Source organism: Protobothrops mucrosquamatus, unplaced genomic scaffold (genome assembly GCF_001527695.2).
Source record: "Protobothrops mucrosquamatus isolate PMUCROS unplaced genomic scaffold, P.Mucros_1.0 scaffold_278, whole genome shotgun sequence".
NCBI classification, from domain to species: Eukaryota; Metazoa; Chordata; class Lepidosauria; order Squamata; family Viperidae; genus Protobothrops; species Protobothrops mucrosquamatus.
Genome location: NW_015386354.1, coordinates 1,190,571 through 1,209,412, shown reverse-complemented (window position 1 = coordinate 1,209,412; position 18,842 = coordinate 1,190,571). Strand labels below are relative to the sequence as shown.

At 45.7% G+C, this 18,842-nt stretch overlaps 2 protein-coding genes across 2 annotated transcripts in view; both read right to left on the bottom strand.

The window, feature by feature from the left end:
• Positions 1 to 2,675: 2,675 nt before the first annotated feature.
• Positions 2,676 to 16,286, bottom strand: SLC29A2 (solute carrier family 29 member 2). Its single transcript, XM_015831735.1, has 12 exons — positions 16,258 to 16,286; positions 13,496 to 13,577; positions 12,224 to 12,408; positions 10,940 to 11,079; positions 9,662 to 9,796; positions 9,313 to 9,410; positions 8,311 to 8,395; positions 7,109 to 7,272; positions 6,083 to 6,188; positions 5,335 to 5,420; positions 3,950 to 4,149; positions 2,676 to 2,953 (listed from the first exon to the last, which is right to left on the bottom strand). Exons 1-12 carry the CDS (start codon positions 16,284 to 16,286, stop codon positions 2,842 to 2,844), a joined length of 1,422 nt encoding a protein of 473 aa, XP_015687221.1. The 3' UTR covers positions 2,676 to 2,841.
• A 54-nt stretch (positions 16,287 to 16,340) lies between these two features.
• The window catches only part of NPAS4 (neuronal PAS domain protein 4), a 15,835-nt gene continuing 13,333 nt past the window's right edge, over positions 16,341 to 18,842 (bottom strand). The window contains exon 8 of the mRNA XM_015831734.1: positions 16,341 to 16,357. Within this exon, the coding sequence (XP_015687220.1) occupies positions 16,341 to 16,357 (17 nt within the window). The remainder of the gene's footprint in view (positions 16,358 to 18,842) is intronic.

Here is an 18,842-nt window from a genome sequence, read left to right as displayed (position 1 = left end):
GGGAAAGCAAGCAAATCATGTTTTGTTTGTTTGTTTTTCATTCTGCCAATTCTGCTAACTTCCAAATCCTCCAGATTGCGTAAACCCCAAATGCAGGATAATTCAGTGGCCAAACGCTGAACTGCCACAGAATTGCGATTGTAGGATCTCTTAAAAACATCCATGGGACAATACAGGCAGTCCTCGATTTACAAATCGTTTAGTTTGGGGATTGTCCAAAGCTACAGCGGCACTGAAAAAAAGTAACTCGCAAGTCGGTCCTCGCGCTTAAGACCGTCACAGCCTCCTCAGGGTCACCCAATTGAAATTTGGGCAGCTGCCGACTGACAGGTGTTTATGATGGTGGCAAGTCTTCTGATCGTCATTTGCGACTTTCCTGGCCAGTTTCTGATAAGCAAAGTCAACCAAAGCACCAGAGGGCAGGACGAGAAACAATGGTTGGAAACTGATCTAAGAGGGAGAGAAGCAACCTGGAATTAAGGAGAAACCTCCCGACAGTGAGGACAATTAACCAGTGGAACAGCTTGCCACCAGGAATCGTGGGTGCTCCATCACTGGAGGTTTTTAAGAAGAGACTGGACAGTCACTTATCTGAGATGGTATAGGTTCTCCTGCTTGAGCAGGGGGTTGGACTAGAAGACCTCCAAGGTCCCTTCCAGCTCTATTCTGTTCTATTCTAACCTTGTGATTTTCTTAACCTTGGGCCGAGACGGGCAAGCAAATAACTTTCATAAATAAATAAAACAGTTGCAGCAGAAAAAGGCTGTAAAATGGGGTGTGACTTACTTCACAGCCTCACATAACAATGAAAGTTCACTTCCCAATTGCGATTGTAAGCCGAGGATTACTTTTACAGATAGTCCTCAACTTACGACGATCGACCCCCAAATTTCCGTTGCTAAGCAAGACAGTTGTGCGTTTCCCCCATTTTACGACCGTTCTTGCCACAGTTGTCAATTGAATCACCACAGTTGTTAAGATAGTCACATGGTTGTTAAGTGAATCTGGCTTCCCCATGGATTTTGCTTGTCCGACGGTCGCAAAAGGGGATCACGTGACCCCGGGACACTGCAACTGTCATAAGTACGAGTCAGTTGCCAAGCATTCCGAATTTTGATCACGTGACCCCGGGGGATGCTGCAAGGCTCGTGTGATCGACCGTCATCCATCGCTTTTTTCAGTGCCATTGTTAACTTTGAAGAGTCACTAAATGGTCGTAAATAGAGGACTATTTAAATTCCATGCTGGTATTCCATGCTTTTGGCTCTTTAAAAGATTTGCAAGCTTTTATGCGCAGAGAACACAGGAAAGAGAGACCATCAAACTACATCCAATGGAAGAATTGGTGCATGACGTTTGTCTATCTTATCTTAAAAAAATAATTAATTTTCATCTCTATCTCGTTTATTGATCAATTTGCTTTTCGGAAGAATAATCTTAAGGCCAAGCAACTTGAGAGGGGGAATTATTTAAAGTATTTCCATACCTCTGACGGAAAAAGCTCTCCAAGTGACATACAAAAAGGCGAGGCAGACAGTGATTCTATTCAGAAATCCATGGTTAACCACGACTTACGCAAGCCACTTTCCCAAGTGTGCGCACAACATCCTCCTCGTACTAATGGCACACAACACTCTTTCTGTAATTTCTCAGATGTGCAGTGGCTGGTTCCTGTGGACTTTTTTTTTGAAAAATAATATCAACCACCAGGCCAATTTTGACAAACCGTTTTTGTCTGGGATCATCTCTTTAATCTCCCCCAAAATATGAGCAGATAGCAATTGGAGACGCTTCTCTGGGGAAATAAAGTTTGGGTTACATTTTTCTGCGGGTGTGAATGGAATAAAAACGGAAAACTTGTGGGTTTGTTTTTTTTTTAAAAAAAAACCTTTATTAGAGAGCACATAATATCTTCCCCATATCCATTCCCCGAAGTAACAGCAAAATAATTATATTTTTTAAAAAATCAGTATTGTACATGCAAGTAGATGTCCCTTTTAAAAACACAAAAGACACGCTTTTAAGTTTTTTTGTCCTGATTTAATCTGGCTCACTTACTAGATCTGTTCAAAATGGGGAAGAGGCAAAGGTCGCTTCCCTATTTGCGATTTTTGCCATCTTCGGAGCCATCCAACTGTTGTTAGGCCACAACAGTAATTAGGATACACTTAATATCACCACCACCACGATAGAGAGGCTACCATTCTAAATCTGGCAGATTTCCAAGATCCCAGACCTTGACTTAACCAGCATTCCCGTGAAGGAATCTACTGTTGCCTCTGAGAGATCCTTTGTTGGGATGTCACTTCCCAGAACTCCTAGCCAATCTGCCAAAGGACGAGGGGGATTCTGGGAGTTGCAATTCCCACACGTCCAGACGACAAGGGCTTAAGACAAGCTTGATCTAGCCGTGTATTCAAGCAAGTCGAGCTGTTGTGCGTCACAAAATAATAAGTGCCGGAGTAAAGTCACCCTTTCCATCACAGCCTGTTGAGGTGGCCTCCAACGTTTGTACAACGTTTCACAGAAATGTTAGCTGCAAAAATCCAGAATGCTTCTTTCCAAATACATTCAGATGTCTACAGAAAAAGACGGGGCACACACACACACACACACACACACACAAAGGCACAAAAAAAAAGGGGAGTATATGTATGTGTATAAATAAAGGGGGGGACCTTGGAGAAAGCGTTATGGCCCGATAAATCTGGTTTTTCTTCATCACAAAGGAGGTGTCTTAGCTGCCACATGGGGGGGGGACTTAGAGGAAAATAGTGCAAGGGGGGGCCTCCGCAGCCGCCCTTGGAGGCTTCAAGAGCCGGAGTGGCGGGATGGAGACCGTCAAAGAAGCAACTTGAGGAGAAAGGAGAGCCCTGCTCCACAGGAGAGTCCCAGCGCCAGGAAAAACGTCATGATGGCCCCCGCCAGCTCGCTCTCTTCCGGCTGGACCTGCCTGGAGGAGAGAATTAAGGTCCAAATTGGAAGTCCTTCCTCCCTGCCTCTCTTTTTCTTCCTTCTCTACTTTTTCTTTTCTTCCTTCCTTCCCTCCATTTTTTCTTCTTCTCTAGCTTTTCCTTCCTCCCTCCCTCCCTCTTTCTTTCTTTCTTTCTTTCTTTCTTTCTTTCTTTCTTTCTTTCTTTCTTTCCTTTCTCCCTTTCCTTTCTTCCCTCTCTAACTCTCTCCCTCCCTTCTCATTCCTTCCTTCCTCCCACCTTTTCTTTTTCTTTCTTTCTTTTTCTTTCTTTCTTTCTCTTTATTTTTCTTTCTTTCTTTTTCTTCCTTTCCCTCTTTCCTTCCTTCCCTACCTACCTCTCCCTTCCTTCCTTCCTTTCCCTCCCTCCCTTTCTTTCTTTCCTTTCTTTCTCCCTTTCCTTTCCTCCCTCCCTACCTCTCTTCCTCCCTTCATTCCTTCCTTTCTTCCTTCCTTCCTCCCTCCCACTTACTTTCTTTTTCTTTTTTTCTTTCTTTTCCTCTTTCCTTCCTTCCCTACCTACCTACCTACCTACCTCTCTCCCTTCCTTCCTTCCTTCCCCTCCCTCCCTCCCTCCTTCCCGGCCTGCATCTTTTTCTTCTTTCTCTACCATTTCTTTTCTTCTTCCTTCCTTCCTTCCCTCCCTCCCCTTTTCTTCCTTCTCTATCTCTTCCTTCCTTCCTTCTTTCCTTCCCTCCCATTTTCTTCCTTCTCCACCTTTGGGAATTCTGGGAGTTGAAGTCCACCCTTCTGAAAACTGCCAAGGTTGAGAAACACCGCTCTCTATGATTCTGGACAAACAGCTGTCCAATCTCTTCTTGGGAACCTCCAGTCACTGGAGCATCCACAACCTCTGAAGGCAAAGCTGCTCCACGGCTTAATTGCTCTCACCGTTAGGCAGTTTCTCCTTCGTTCTAGGTTGGAATTTCGCTTTAATCGCGTCCTGCTTTGGGAGAGGAATCGGGGAGGCCTACTCACTTGGGGGCCAGGCACATGGTGAGGGAGACGAAGTAGCCGTTGGAGAGGGAGAAGGCCACCATCAGGACCACAAACCAGGCGTCGTGGGGGAAAAGCACAGGCCAGTCACTCTTTCTCGGGATGTTGCACAGAAGAAACATGGGAATGAGGATGATTCGGAGTCCCACTGCGGCGGGAAGGAGCCGAAGGTGCTTCTGTGGCTGTCGAGAGAAAACCACGTTGCTTAGAAATAAAGCAGTCTGTCTGTCTGTCTATCATCTATCTATCTATCTATCTATCTATCTATCTATCTATCTATCTATCTATCTATCTATCTATCTATCTATCTATCTATCTATCTATCTATCTATCTATCTATCTAAATCTCTCATCTATCTCTATCCATCTCTCATTTGTCTATCTCTTCTCTCTGTGTCTGCCTGCCTGCCTGCCTGCCTGCCCGCTCCTCCATCCATCCATCCATCCATCCATCCATCCATCCATCCATCTATCCATCTGCTAGAACTCACCATCTCCTGGTGATTGGCCCAGAATCACCCAGCCAGCTTTCCTGCCTAAGGCAAAACTAGAACTCACTGTCTCCTGGTGATTGTCCCAAAGTCACCCTCCCAGCTTTCATGGATAAAGTGGGACTAGAACTCACTGTCTCCTGGTGATTGGCCCAAAGTCACCCTCCCAGCTTTCCTGCCTAAGGCAAAACTAGAACTCACTGTCTCCTGGTGATTGGTCCAAAGTCACCCAGCCAGCTTTCCTGCCTAAGGCAAAACTAGAACTCACTGTCTCCTGGTGATTGGCCCAAAGTCACCCTGCTAGCTTTCATGGATAAAGTGGGACTAGAACTTCCCGGCTCCTAGTTCCTAGCCCGGTGCCTCAACCAGTAGACCAAACTTTTATTTTCTATCCCCTTAACCCTAAACAGGAAGGAAGATTTAAAAAACCGAGCCCAACATTTCGGTTGCTAAGCAAAGCAGTTAAGTGACTTTTATCCCGCTTTATGACCTTTCTTGCAACAGTTGTTAAGTGAATCACTGCAGCTATTAACAACACTGTGGTGAACTGCCTTCCCCCTTGATTTCACTTGTCAGAAAGTTACCAAAGAGGATCACGTGAGCTCGGGACACTGCAACGGTCATAAATGCATGCCGGTTGCCCAAATCCTCCGAATTTGGATCACGTGACCATAGGGATGCTGCAAACGGTCGTTAAGTGTGAAAAACAGTCCTAAGTCACTTGTCTCCGTGCCGTCAAAACTTCAAAGGGTCACTAAACCGTTGTAAGTCGAGGACTATTTGTAGGCCTGCCCTTGATGCCCCCCTCCCCCAATTCCCCTTTGTGGGAAACAGCCTAGCTGGGGATGTATCCCACTCCTGCCACCAATTGCTCACCCAGAGGAAGTAGGAAGTCGAACTCCGCCCCAGCCAGTCCATCACAGTGAAGAGAAGGAAGCAGCAAACTGGAGTGAAGTAATCCTCTAAGGTGGGGAGAAGATGGGGAGACCCACAGAAGAGTTAGACCGTGTCTTGAATCAAGTTAGCTCAGCCCTCCAAGTTCCAGACAGAAACAGCTGTCAATAAAAACGGCCGAACCGGGAAACCGCCAACACCTCACCTTTCCCAACAATACTGACAGGGCGACCCACTAGAATGTAAAAAGAGAGCCAACCCCACTTGCCGCTATTGCTGATGTTGTTATCTAGTTGGGTCATGAAACGTCTGCAAGAAAACCACCAAGCTCAGAGAGCCCCAAGGACCCCCCAGTCCTCCTCCTCTCCACAAACACCCCTTCCTTCTAGTACTGATGATGTTACCTAGTTGGGTCATGAAACATTTGCAAGAAAACAGCCAAGCTCAGAGAGTACCAAGGACCTGACAGTCCTCCCCCCCTCCCCCTCAAACTCCCCTCCCTTCTAGCACTGATGATGTTACCTAGTTGGGTCATGAAACGTCTGCAAGAAACCAAACTCAGAGAGCCCCCAGCACCTCCTTAGAGACGGCCCTTTCCCACCACCTGATCTTCAACTCGGAGATGAGCTTCGGAGCAGATCCCTTTCCCCAAATCCCCCCCCTTGCTCCCGCCCCAGCTCCAGCCAATGCAGACCAGCCCTGTCCAGTAATTAAAGGTCCCATGACTCACGCCAATGCGGATTCTGAGTGGAGCTGACGACTTTCGTGGTAATTGCTGGAAAGACCGAGAGGGTAATAGAAAAGTCCATAACGATGGAGAGGGCCAGCAGCCAAATCTGAAGTGGAAAAGCAGAAGCTGCGATGTGAACATGGACCGCATTCAATATCCGGATCACTCTGTGGTCTCCCTTCCACCGGCATCAAATGGAGCACAATTCCAGAGCAAACCAAGCCCCAGTGTAAAGGCAGTTTTCAAATTATGACCTTCATGGAGCCTGGAATATCTATCAAGTCATGACGGTCGATAAGTCAAGGCGCCCATGTGATTGACTCAGTTTTCCAATTTATTCTGCTACGGTTGTTAAGTGAATGGGGCGGTCATTAAGTGGATACATTTGTTCCAATGGCCGTTTTTCTGCCAAAAACTGACCAAAAAGGCCAGAAACCAACAAAAACAAATTGATGTAAATAACAGTCGTGTGACCAAGGAACATTTAATCCAAGCCACGGTTTCTCAGCCTTGTCAACTTTAACATGGGTAGGCTTCAACTCCCAGAATTCCCCAGCCAGCGTGCTTTAAGAAGGGTGGATTTCAAGTCCCAGAATTCTCCAGCCAATGTACTTTCAGATGGGTGGACTTCAACTCCCAGAATGCCCCAGCCAGCACACGTTAAGATGGGTGGACTTCCAATTACCAGAATTCCCTAGCCAGCGTGCCTTAAGATGGGTGGATTTCAAGTCCCAGAATTCCCCAGCAAACATGTTTTAAAATGGGTGGACTCCCACTCGTACTTTTTTCCAGTTCTTTTTCTTCGACTCTGGCATCTCCTGGTACAGCGATATCAATCGAAGACAAAGAACTGGAAAAATTACAAAATATCGCGAGCTGGCCATCGAAACTGCGCGATTATGGATGAAACGTTATTATGATTATGATTTTGCAGAAAAGGGCTTTTCCTGTTTCATGACCCATCTCTTCCCCGTCCCCCGTCCTATTTACCAGGAATTGAAACGGGAACTTCCACATGGTTTTTACCTTCTTGAGGACGCTGAAGAGGGAGGGGTTGGGGGCAACCATGCCCACCCCACTCCCTCCACTCATGACTTCTGGCGGGCAAGCCGAGCCATCCTGCTCCACAACACCGGCGTTCCCATTCTTCACGTTGAGCGGCTCTCCTTTGGAACTGTCTGCCACAAGATCTGAAGAGACACAAAGCAAGGGCGCCAATCAAAATCAAACCCTGCAGCTTTTTAATCGTCAGGTAGTCCTCGGCTTGCAACTGTTCGTTTAGTGACTGTTCTAAGTTACAGTGGCACTGAAAAAAAAAGTGACTTATGGCCGTTTTTCACACTTAGGACCGTCGAGGCATTCCCCGGGATCACGTGATCAAAATCTCAGACGCTTTGGGCAACCGGCTCATATTTATGACGGGTTGCAGTGTCTCCCGGGGTCACGCGATCCCCTTTTGTGATCTTCTGACAAGCAAAGTCAATGGGGAAGCTGGATCCACTTAACAATTGTGTCACCAAGGGATGATTAAAGTAAATAATTATAATGAAATATGGGATGATTTTATAAAAACAGTTTTGATGGAAGGCAAAGCGAATAAATACACCTGCTCGAGAATATATGCCCTTTTGGAGGGGATAAGGGCACAATTGAAATATATTGCATATTGTTAGTTGTTATATGAGAAGAAATATAGGTCATAAAAGTGGTCTCCAGGGGGGGGGTGCGCTGTAGTATTTGTATTTTTTTTATATTGTTTTTTTATTTAGATTTATATGTGTTGTATTATTTTTATGTGTCATATTCTTTGTATTTGAATAAAATACAAATTAAAAGAAAAAAACAAACAATTGGGTTACCAACTTAACAACTGCATTGATTCACCCCATCTTAAAGTACGCTGGCGAGGAAACTCTGGGAGGCAAAATCCACCTTTATTAAAACTGCCAAGGTTGAGAAACTCTGTTTTCAGCCCTCAACCCCCATCTGATGTTAAGATTCTGGAGAATGGGGGGAAAAAGACCCAGTCAAATTCCCTGCGGTCAGCCCATTTGTCTTTCGGACTTCATTTCCCAGAATTCTGAGTCCAGCACAGGAAGATCACCAGGCTGATTTTGAACCAACCAGGATCGCAAGACCAAAGCATACAAAGAACACAAAAATCTCCAATGTTGACAACTTCTCAATTCTCCCCATTTTTATTTTTATTTTTATTTCAGATGTCCCACCTGGCGAAAGAAGAACTGCCTTGGTTTCCAGCTCATATCCCAAATCTTCCGGTGGTCTCTTGTCCAGATAGTAACGAGTGAAGGACTACAGGGAAAGAAGAAGAAGAACCGATGGTCTTTCAAGGGTCACCTGGATTGCTGGGAGCTCCTGACCAATCCGGTTCTCAAAAAGCCAAGCCGGTTCTATTGGACGGAGCGCCACCAGGAAATCCCAGAGCATGACCTTAGAACTTGAAAATGATCCCTGGGAAACCAGGGGATGTTTTATAAGAACTTTATAAGGCTTTGCTAACACCATACTTGGAAGAGGGCGTCCAGTTTTGGTCAATACAATACAAAACAGATGTTGAGACTGTGGAAAGAGTGCATAGAAGAGCAACAAAGATGATCAGGGGACTGAAGGCTGAAACTTATGAAGAACAGTTGCAGGAACTGGGGATGTCTAGTCTGGTAAAAAAAAAAGATTAGGGGTGACATGATAGCAGTGCTCCAATATTTGAGGGGCTGCCACAAAGAGGAGGGGGTCAACTTATTTTCCTAAGTAACAGAAGGCAGGACAAGAAGCAACGGATGGAAACTAATCAAGGAGAGAAGCAACCTGGAACGGAGGAGAAATTTCCTGAAAGTGAGGACAATTAACCAGCAGAACAGCATGCAACTAGAACTTGTGGGTGCTCCATCACTGGAGGTTTTTAAGAAGAGACTGGACAGCCATTTGTCTGAAATGGTCTTGGGCAGGGGTAGGCAACCTTGGCTCTTTTATGACTCGTGGACTTCAACTCCCAGAATTCCTGAGCCAGCCACGCTGAGGGGAAAGGGAGAGGTTTCCAAGCTGAGCCATGCTGGCTCAGGAATTCTGGGAGTTGAAGTCCACGAGTCACAAAAGAGCCAAGGTTGCCTACCCCTGGCCTGGGGGTTTCCTGCTTGAGCAGGGGGTTGGACTAGAAGACCTCCACGTTCCCTTGCAACTCTGTTATTCTATTAAGAGGGATCTCATCTTACCTGGTGGGGCAGAAAGAGATAACACCCAATCGAAACTAAGGTCCCAGCACAGGGGGTGACGAAATAGATCAGGGCAGACGACTGATCGTCCAATCCACCTAAATTGGAGAGAAAAGTGGCTGTGCGTCCCAAAGGACCCTTTTTTCCAAGAGGCAATTGGACTTTCTTTTTTTTTTTCCCTTGAAAACATTTCGCTTCTCCTCCAAGAAGCTTCTTCAGTTCTGATCCCAAAGCACCTTTGGGATAATTTTCACCCGGAGGAGTGAAAATCTCCACGGACCCAAGAGGTAGGACTTGAAAACACCGGGGCTGGGTTTTCCATGGCTGTTTCCAGACCCCAGATACTCACTGGCCTTGGAAAGCAACATGGCGATGGCGGCAAACATCCCAGCCATCCCTTGACCGCTGAGGAACAGGGTGCTGTATCGTTGCGGAAAAGACCCCAGCAGGCCGAAAAGACTTCCTTGCAGGACGGCACAGAAGGCTGACGGGGAAAAAAAGGAGGACAACGTCAAGAATGAGACTACTTTGTTTACACACCGTCTTCGAATTACGGCCATCCGTTTAGTGACGGTTCAAAGTTACAACGGCACTGGGAAAAGTGACTTCTGGCTGTTTTTCACACTTAACGACCGTCGCAGCATCCCGCATGGTCACGTGAACAAAATGGAGTCGCTTGGCGACTGACTCATAATATCACGGTTGCGGTCTCCCGGGGTCACGTTCATCCCCTTTGGCGACCGCCTGACAAGCGAAGTCCATGGGGCTGGCGTAACAACTGCAGCACTTCACTGAACCGTGCCCACTGAACCGTGCCCCGTGTCGTAAGATGGGGCAAAATTTACTAAACAACTTCCTCGCTTAGCAACAGAAGTTTTGGACTCCGTTGTGGTGGCAAGTCAAGGAGCGACTGTATTGCATATCCCATTTATTTGGATGAAAAGAAAATATATTGCTGATAACAATCTCCTTTTGAACGGATCTCTAAGTTGGTGTTTCACAACTTTAACACAGGTGGACTTCACCTCCCAGAATTCCGCAGCTGAATGCTGCTGCCTACACCCTTCTAACACAGGGGTCTTCAAACTTGGCCCTTTTATGACTTGTGGACCAACTCCCAGAATTCCTCAGCCAGCATGCCTGGCTGAGGAATTCTGGGAGTTGAAGTCCCACAAGCAGGGGTCTTCAAACTTGGCCCTTTGATGACTTGTGGACTTCAACTCCCAGAATTCCTCAGTCAGCCAGGCATTCTGGCTGAGGAATTCTGGGAGTTGAAGTCCACAAGTCAAAGGGCCAAGTTTGAAGACCCCTGTAATCTAACACTTCCCTCTACTGACATGCTGGCTAAGGATTCTGGGAGTTGCGGCCCAATAGATTTTGAAGGACCAGGAATCAAATCCTCGCGCTCACAACAACCGTGTGAAGCAGGCTGCCCAGAGTTTTGGGGGGTAGTGGGGTGGGCAAATGAGGATTTGACAAAAGCCCAAAATCTCAGAGATGTAACAGAGAGGAATTTGGGGGTCCCTGGGGCGGGATCTCTGTGCTTGGTGGTTTTCTTGCAGACATCTCATGATCCAGCTAGGTAACTTCATCAATGCTGGAGAGGAATTAGCCAGAGCCAACTCACAGTTAATGAACCAGACGCTTGCCATGGTGATGGAGAAAAAACTCTGGGGCGACATCGTCAGCTTAACCAGGATGGCGGTCAGCACAAAGAGGAACAGGATCGCCGTCAGGCTGCCCAAAATACGTATTTTGTCCGAAATGCTTTGCAAGGGGGGGAAAAAAAGACATGTGAATGTGAACTTAATCATCAACACCATCGATCAACAATTAAAAAGCCACACACAACAGGCAACACATAAATACTAATCAAGGAGAGAAGCAACCTAGAACTAAGGAGAAATTATCTAACAGTGAGAACAATTGACCAGTGGAAAAGCTTGCCTTCAGAAGTTGTGAATGTTCAAACAGTGGAAGTTTTTAAAAAGAGATTGAACAACCATTTGTCTGAAATGGTATAGGGTTTCCTGCCTGAGCAGGGGGTTGGACTAGAAGATCTCCAAGGTCCCTTCCAACTCTGTTATTCTATTCTATTCTATTCTATTAAGATTCTATTCTATTCTATTGCAAGATTCTATTCTATTCTATTCTATTATTATGCTATTCTGTTCTGTATTTCTGTTCTATTATTATTCTGTTCTGCTCTCTGTTCTATTCTATTCTATTCTATTCCATTCTACTCTATTCTTATTCTATTTTTATTCTATTCTATTCTATTCTATTCTATTCTAAGATTCTATTCTATTCTATTATTATGCTATTCTATTCTATTATTATTCTGTTCTGCTCTGTATTTCTGTTCTATTCTATTCTATTCTATTCCATTCTACTCTATTCTTATTCTATTCTATTCTATTCTAATTTCCATTCCTATTTCCATTCCATTCCATTCCATTCTACTCTATTCTATTCTATTCTATTCTATTCTATTCTATTCTATTCTATTCTATTCTATTCCATTCCATTCCATTCTACTCTATTCTTATTCTATTCTTATTCTATTCTATTCTATTCTATTCTATTCATTCTATTCTATTCTTATTCTATTCTATTCTATTCTATTCTATTCTATTCTATTCTATTCTATTCCTATCCCACATACAATAGCCCAAAGCACACATTCGGCTAGAGAGACGTTCCCTCAGGAGGGGCTCCAGCACCAGTCTGAAAGCTCCGAACACGAAGCCTCCGATCCAGGTGACCGACCCAGATTGGGATCCTGCAAGGCCCTTCTCCCTGAGCAGGGCTAAAATGCTCAAGCTCCAAAGAGAGAAACGTGGTAAGAGGCCGTCGGCGAGTCAAATGCAGAGAGAAAAGCAACTCCAACGTAGACAGAAACGTGTCTCACCATCGGTAGAGGAGGGAGTTGAGAAAGGTGAAGAGCAGCAACGGCAACTGAGAAAGGAGGGCCAGCCAGTTGCTGAAGCTGAATTCGTCTTTGCAGCCGGACCCCGGTGGCGGGTTCGAGGTTGTCTGATTCCCAGCCGCCTCCCACCCGGCAGAGCAGTTCCCCCCGAGTTTTTTCTCGAAATACTGGCGGGAGAGAAAGTGTTTCATTAGAAGAGAGCATGTTTTGGAAAAAAAAACCAATGTATCCCAGCATCCTTTGTGCACTGACACTGCTCTAGAGACCCCGTTGGCCCTGAGGATGTAACGGGGGGTTAACTAGGCTTAACAAACCTAGTTTATCTTCCTGACCCCCCCTCCCATCAAAACAAATGTAGGTTAAGGGGGGGGGAAATGGCAGAATTGGGTGGAAAGCATTCTAAGAGTCAAGGAAATGACTGGATTGGAAGGGACCTTAAGAGGACATCTATCCCAACCCTGTGCTCAATGCAATCAGCCATTTCTTTTGTATAAAGAGGGGCAGCTTTCCATCCCTCCCATCCTGGCCTGTTCCTACAGATAGTCCTCAGCTTACGGCCACCACGGAGACCAGAATTTCTGCTGCTAAGGAAGACAGTTGTTAAGCGAGTCGTGAACGCACGATCTCGTGAATGCATGCCGGTGGCCGAGCGCCCCAATTTTGATCACGTGACCGTGGGGATGCTGTGACGGTTGTTAAGTGGGAGGACCGGTCGTAAGTCCCTTGTCGTCAGGGCTCTTGCAACTTTCAACGGTCACTAAGCGAACGGACGCAAGCCAGGGATGACCAGTATGAAAGCACTTATGCTTTCCTTGACTTACAGCAGCTCATTTAGTGACCGTTCAGAGTTACAACAGCACTGATAAAAGGGACCGATGACCGTTTTTCACACTTGTGACGGTCACGTGATCAAAACTTAGATGTTTGGCAACTGACTCATAGTTACGACAGTCGCAGTGTCCCGGGGTCATGGGATCCCCTTTTGCGACCGTCAGACAAGCAAAGTCAACGGAGAAGTCAGATTCGCTTAACGACCGTTCCTAACTTAACAGCTGCAGTGATTCACTTAACAACTGGGTCAAGAAAGGATGTAAAATGGGGCGAAGCTCACTTAACAAATGCGTCACTTAACAACAGAACTGTGGGGCTGAGTTGTGGCCGCGAGTCTCTTTACGGAAGGAGAAAAAAGGATGTAAAGCAGACGGTCTCCGCTCCTCCGATTGCCCAAGACTGTCTCCCAAACGCAGGACTCACCGGGATGGCTGTGATGAAAAAGTTCCAAGGAAGGAGGGTTCCTAAGCCCAGTAGAAAAAATATGATTCCCACACAGTGGAACCTGGAAGGAGAGACCCCCCCCCCGTCAGATCACCAGACCTAGACTCTACCCACTCCACCACACAGCCTAGAGAGTACAATAGAATAGAAATCAGAGAATAGAGAATCGAAAATAAAAACTAGAAAATTAGAATAGAATAGAATAGAATAAGAATAAGAATAGAAATACAATAAGAATACAATAAGAATAGAATATAGAATAGAATAAGAATAGAAGTACAATAAGAATAGAATAGAAATACAATAAGAGTAGAATAGAATAAGAACAGAAATACAATAAGAATACAATAAGAATATAATACAATAGAATATAGAATAGAATAAGAATAGAAATACAATAAGAATAGAATAGAAATACAATAAGAGTAGAATAGAATAAGAATAAGAATAGAATAGAACAGAAATACAATAAGAATAGAATGGAATGAATGGAATGGAATGGAATAGAATAGAATAAGGAAATAGAATAGATGGAATGGAATAGAATAGAATAGAATAGAACAGAATAGAATAGAATAGAATAAATAATAGAATAAAACAGAATAGGAATAGAATAGAAAAGAAGATAGATAGATAGACAGATACAGACAGACAGACAAACAGATAAGTGATAGACAGACAGACAGATAGAGACAAACAGATAATAGATAGATAGATAGATAGATAGATAGATAGATAGATAGATAGATAGATAGATAGATAGATACGGTAGATAGATAGAGACAGACAGACAGACAGACAGACAGACAAACAGATAAGTGATAGACAGACAGACAGACAGATCAATAGACAGACAGACGAGAGAGAGAAGAGATAGACAAACAAATGAGAGATGGATAGTAATAAACAGATGAGAGATTTAGATAGACAGATATAGTTATAGATAGATGAGACATTTTGAGAGAGAGAGACAGACAGACAGACATTAATCAATGGGGGAAAACAGCAGGGAAGATTACAAATCCCAGTCAAGTAATGTCTTGTTTAATGACCGCCACAAGAAAGGTTCTTTCCCACGATGCCTCACTTTATCAATTGCACCACTTCATGGCAAACTTTCTGGTTGACGGTCATAAATCAAAGACTACCTGTGTGTGTGAGTGTGCAAGCTTGCGCATGCAAAGTGTACGTAAAGGCGTAAAGTGACAGTGGCTTCAGGTTTAATATTTAGCCAATAGTAGTCCGTATTTCATCGGGGCGGGAAGGAAATTCTCCAGGAGACGCGCGAACAGCGGCAAAGAAAACCCACAGAAATGCTGCCAGTGAACGCAAAATTCACAGCATTTTAAACAAAAATAAATAAATAAATAAATAAAATATCTTTTAAAAAGGACACTGTTCAAACAACCACGCCTAGCATAGTGGAAATATTAGTCACTAGTCAAATATTAGTCATTAGCTGGCGAGGCCAAATGCTGCGTGTTTCCCAATGTTTTTAAATGTTCTCAAAAAATAACTCTGTTGTTCCGATTCTGTTAGGGTCTCCTGCTTGAGCAGGGGGTTGGACTAGATGACCTCCGAGGTCCCTTCCAATCCTATTCCTCTATATTCTACATCTTAAAGTTGCCACGATTGAGAAACTTTGCTTTAGATGCAATTCGTTTCCTCTAAGGAAGCCCAGTGACACAGATACGAAATTAAAAGGTAGATGTTTTTTTTTCCCTTTGTGGTCTAGGAGAGTAATAAAGAATTAATACTGCGGGTAAGAGGGGGCCTGTCGTACCAATTTATAATTCCTACTACCCTTGACATCAGGTCGCCCTCAAGGGGTAGAAAAGACAAAAATTTAGACGGGGGGGTATAAAATAAATAGTTTAAAGTGAGCTTTGAGTTGACAGGAGGAAGCTTTTGAAACGAGAGATGGCTAAGAGGGCTTTTTGTTGTTGTTGTTTATTATGACAATCATTTTCATTTTTTCACAGTGTCGACCTTCAATTTATCTGGGATATTAGAATGAAGCTGGATGTTAAAATCAAAGCAGAGTTTATTGGAGCAGTGAAAAAAATAGAACTCAACCAAAAAAATAAAGGAGATAGACAGAACTGTAGGATTCAGAAAGTATTCAAATGGGAGAATTGCAAATTTTGAATGTAGGACTTTTGAAGCGTGATTTCCGCCTGGCCTGGGGAAAAAAAAGGCAAAACACACGTACGAGCACACACTTGTAGCATGACAAACATCAGCTCACCGCTGGAAAGCACCAGCTCCTAAGCTTCTGAAAGCCTCAACACAAAAAGTTCAGCTGGGGACCGGGGGGGGGGGGAGAAACACTCCACACATGCTCAGAAACAAGCCCTCCCTCTTAAATACAGCTAGTCCTTGACTTACGACCGCAATTGAGCCGGCATGTATGTTGCTAAACGAGAAATGCGTGAAGTGACTTTTGCAACTTTACGACTTTTCCTGCTGCATTGGTGCAAGGATTTTTAAATTAGTAATTTTCAGGGCCGTTGTAACTTTGAACGGTCGCCAAATGAACTGTCGTAAGTTGAGGACCATCTGTACGCAAGCCATCATATCTCAGAGCTGCTAAAATTTCTTTCCACCCAAACAGCGGCTTAGGATTCTAGGAAATCCACCCCAAATGCAGCTTGTGGGTTCAATTCTTGTATCCGAGCACGTCACGTCCTGGAGTGGCTTAAGAGCATCTTACGCAAAGGAAACACACAATTGTAACTTACAAATCTTTGGGCTTTTCCTGAGGACCCATGATTCACAGCTTGCCCGAAGTGGGAGCAGGAAACGTGGTGCACTTCCGCTTCTATCAAACCACGGCTGGATCTGCAGAGTAAAAGAAAAAGGATTGAAGGAGAAATTTAACCCAAAGGCTGTCCTGAGCTTTGGCATTCATATAATCCTAGGGCTAAGAAGGGACCTTGGAGGTCTTCTAGTCCAACCCGCTGCTCAAGCAGGAGACCCTATATAATCCCGGACAAATGATTGTCCAGTTTTTTTTCTCTGAAAAAGAATTTTGTTTAAAAAATTATTTGTAATATCCCACCTTTGTTATTGTTATAAATAACTCGAGCAAGGAAGATATCCAACGCACCTTCCTCCGCCCAATTTTTTCAGCAATAACAGCCCTGTGAGATGGAATGGGCGGAGAGAGAATGAATGGCTCGAAGTCATCCAGCCAGTTTTCATGGCTAAGACGGGACTAGGATTCACCGTCTCCTGGGGATTGGCCCAAAGTCACCCAGTCGGTTTTTGTGGCTAAAGAGGGACTAGAACTCACCGTCTCCCGCTCTTCAGCCTGATGGCTTAACTGCTAAACCAAACCAGCTTTCAATTCCTTTTTTACTTTTGCCACCCAGATGGAAGTGAGTAGCTACTTCCCAAAAAAATATTGTGTCAGCAATGAAAACTTTTAAAAAATATATAGTATGTATATATGTATGTATGTATGTGTATGTATATGTTCATTTAACAGCTGTCTCATTTAGCAACGGAAATTCTGGGCTGAGCTGTGCCTCTGTTGTCAGAGGCACCCCAGAACTTTACATCCCAAAGTATCTTACAGGGAAGTCCTCAACTTACGATTCGTTTAGCGACCGTTTGAAATGACGGCACTAAAAAAAGTGACTTACGACCAGTCCTCGCACTTACGACCGTCACAGCATTTCCACAGTCGTGAGATTTAAAATCCGGGTGCTCAGCATGTCTTTATGACAGCTGCCAAGGTCCTGGGGTCATGCGATCTTCCCAGCCGGCTTCCGACAAGCAAAGTCAACGGATTCGCTTTACGACCGTGTGATTCGCTTAATGGCTTCACCATTTTAAAAAATTGCTAAAATCTGGCACGACTGACTTCAAAAGCACGAAGCTTAGCAATGGAATTGTGGTTATAGTTTGAGGACTAGCCGTCATCCTTACTAGAAATAATAGGGATGTTTGTGCCATTTGGAACAGGATTGAGAAAGACAGGCTGGGTCTGGTTAAAAAGACTTTTGTGGATGGTGGTTTAGGTCTATTTAGGGTTTTAAAACTGGCCGGTTCAAACCAATCTGGAGTTGATTCAGGTTACGGCATTCCAGGAACCACCTCTCCTCCTGACCTTGAGGAATCAACCTGCCTCTCTTCCAGACCTTGAGGAATCAACCTGCCGTAAAGATGGTCACGTGGCTAGGCAGGGCTCCTACCTGGAGCCAGGCCGGGTTCAATGTGGCTCTTGGGGCTGGCTAGCAGAAAGCGGCGGAATCGCAGGCGCCGCTTGCCGCATTCACACAAGACACGTTTCTCCCAAACCAGGGTGTGATTTGCAGCGATGCCCCACGCGGGGTTAACAGGACCCGGGTTGGGCTCCCCCCCCACCCCCCCAAACGACCAGGTCTTAATCTGAGCCTAGTGAACGGGTTGGGGGTCCCCTTCACACGACCCAGAGCTGGCCCGACCCCGACCCCGACCCCTCTTCTCCCTGCCTGCCAGCTCCGACCTGCCTCTCGTTGTACAAGGCAAACCCCTTCCCCGCAAAACCCAGCTTAACCCGGGCTAACCCGGTCGTGCGAACGCAGCTCTGCGGCTCCTACCTGCTTCGGTCACCCGAGTCGGGCGACCCCGAGCGTTGGCGGGCAAGAGGCCGGCATCGCCTCGCGGCTTCGGGCTTCTTCCAGGGCTGCCTGGAGAGGCCCAGGCGCCGCTTCCCGGAGCCGCGAGCCGCCCGCCGACCCACCCCGCCGGGCCCGGCTCCATGAAACGGACCCCCGCCGGCCCCGGACAGGGAGGAGCCAGCCAGCCACGCAACCCCGCCGTCCTCCCGACGACCTCTGCTGGGGAAGACCCGGCCCGCAGCCCCGCTGGATGCAGCCGCCGCCGCCGCCGCCTCCCTCCCTGCGCGCTGCCCGGGTCTCAGCTGCGAGGGGTGAAAGAAGGGAAGGGAGAAATAGAGGAGGGAGGAAAGAAGAGGGAGGGAGGGAAGGAGGAAGGAAAGGAGGAGGAGGGAGGGAGGGAGGATGGGAGGAAGCAAGCAAGCAAAGGGAGAAATAGAGAGGGAGGCAGGAAGGAAGGAAGGAAGGAGGAGGAAGGAAGAAGGGAAAAGAAAAGAAAGGAAAGGAAAGGAAAGGAAAGAAGGAAGGGGGAGGAAGGAAGGAAGCAAAGGGAGAAATAGAGAGGGAGGCAGGAAGGAAGGAAGGAAGGAGGAGGAAGGAAGAAGGGAAAAGAAAAGAAAGGAAAGGAAAGGAAAGGAAAGAAGGAAGGGGGAGGAAGGAAGGAAGCAAAGGGAGAAATAGAGAGGGAGGCAGGAAGGAAGGAAGGAAGGAGGAGGAAGGAA

What these genes read in the sequence shown, in the direction of transcription:
- SLC29A2 (XM_015831735.1), bottom strand. Translation starts at nt 16,286, where the DNA reads ATGGGTCCTCAGGAAAAGCCCAAAGATTT. An exon ending in CAGGAAAAGCCCAAAGATTT is followed by an intron (nt 13,578 to 16,257) that starts GTAAGTTACAAT and finishes CTCTCCTTCCAG; the next exon opens with GTTCCACTGTGTGGGAATCA. An exon ending in CACTCAGAATCCGCATTGGC is followed by an intron (nt 5,421 to 6,082) that starts GTGAGTCATGGG and finishes TCCCCACCTTAG; the next exon opens with AGGATTACTTCACTCCAGTT.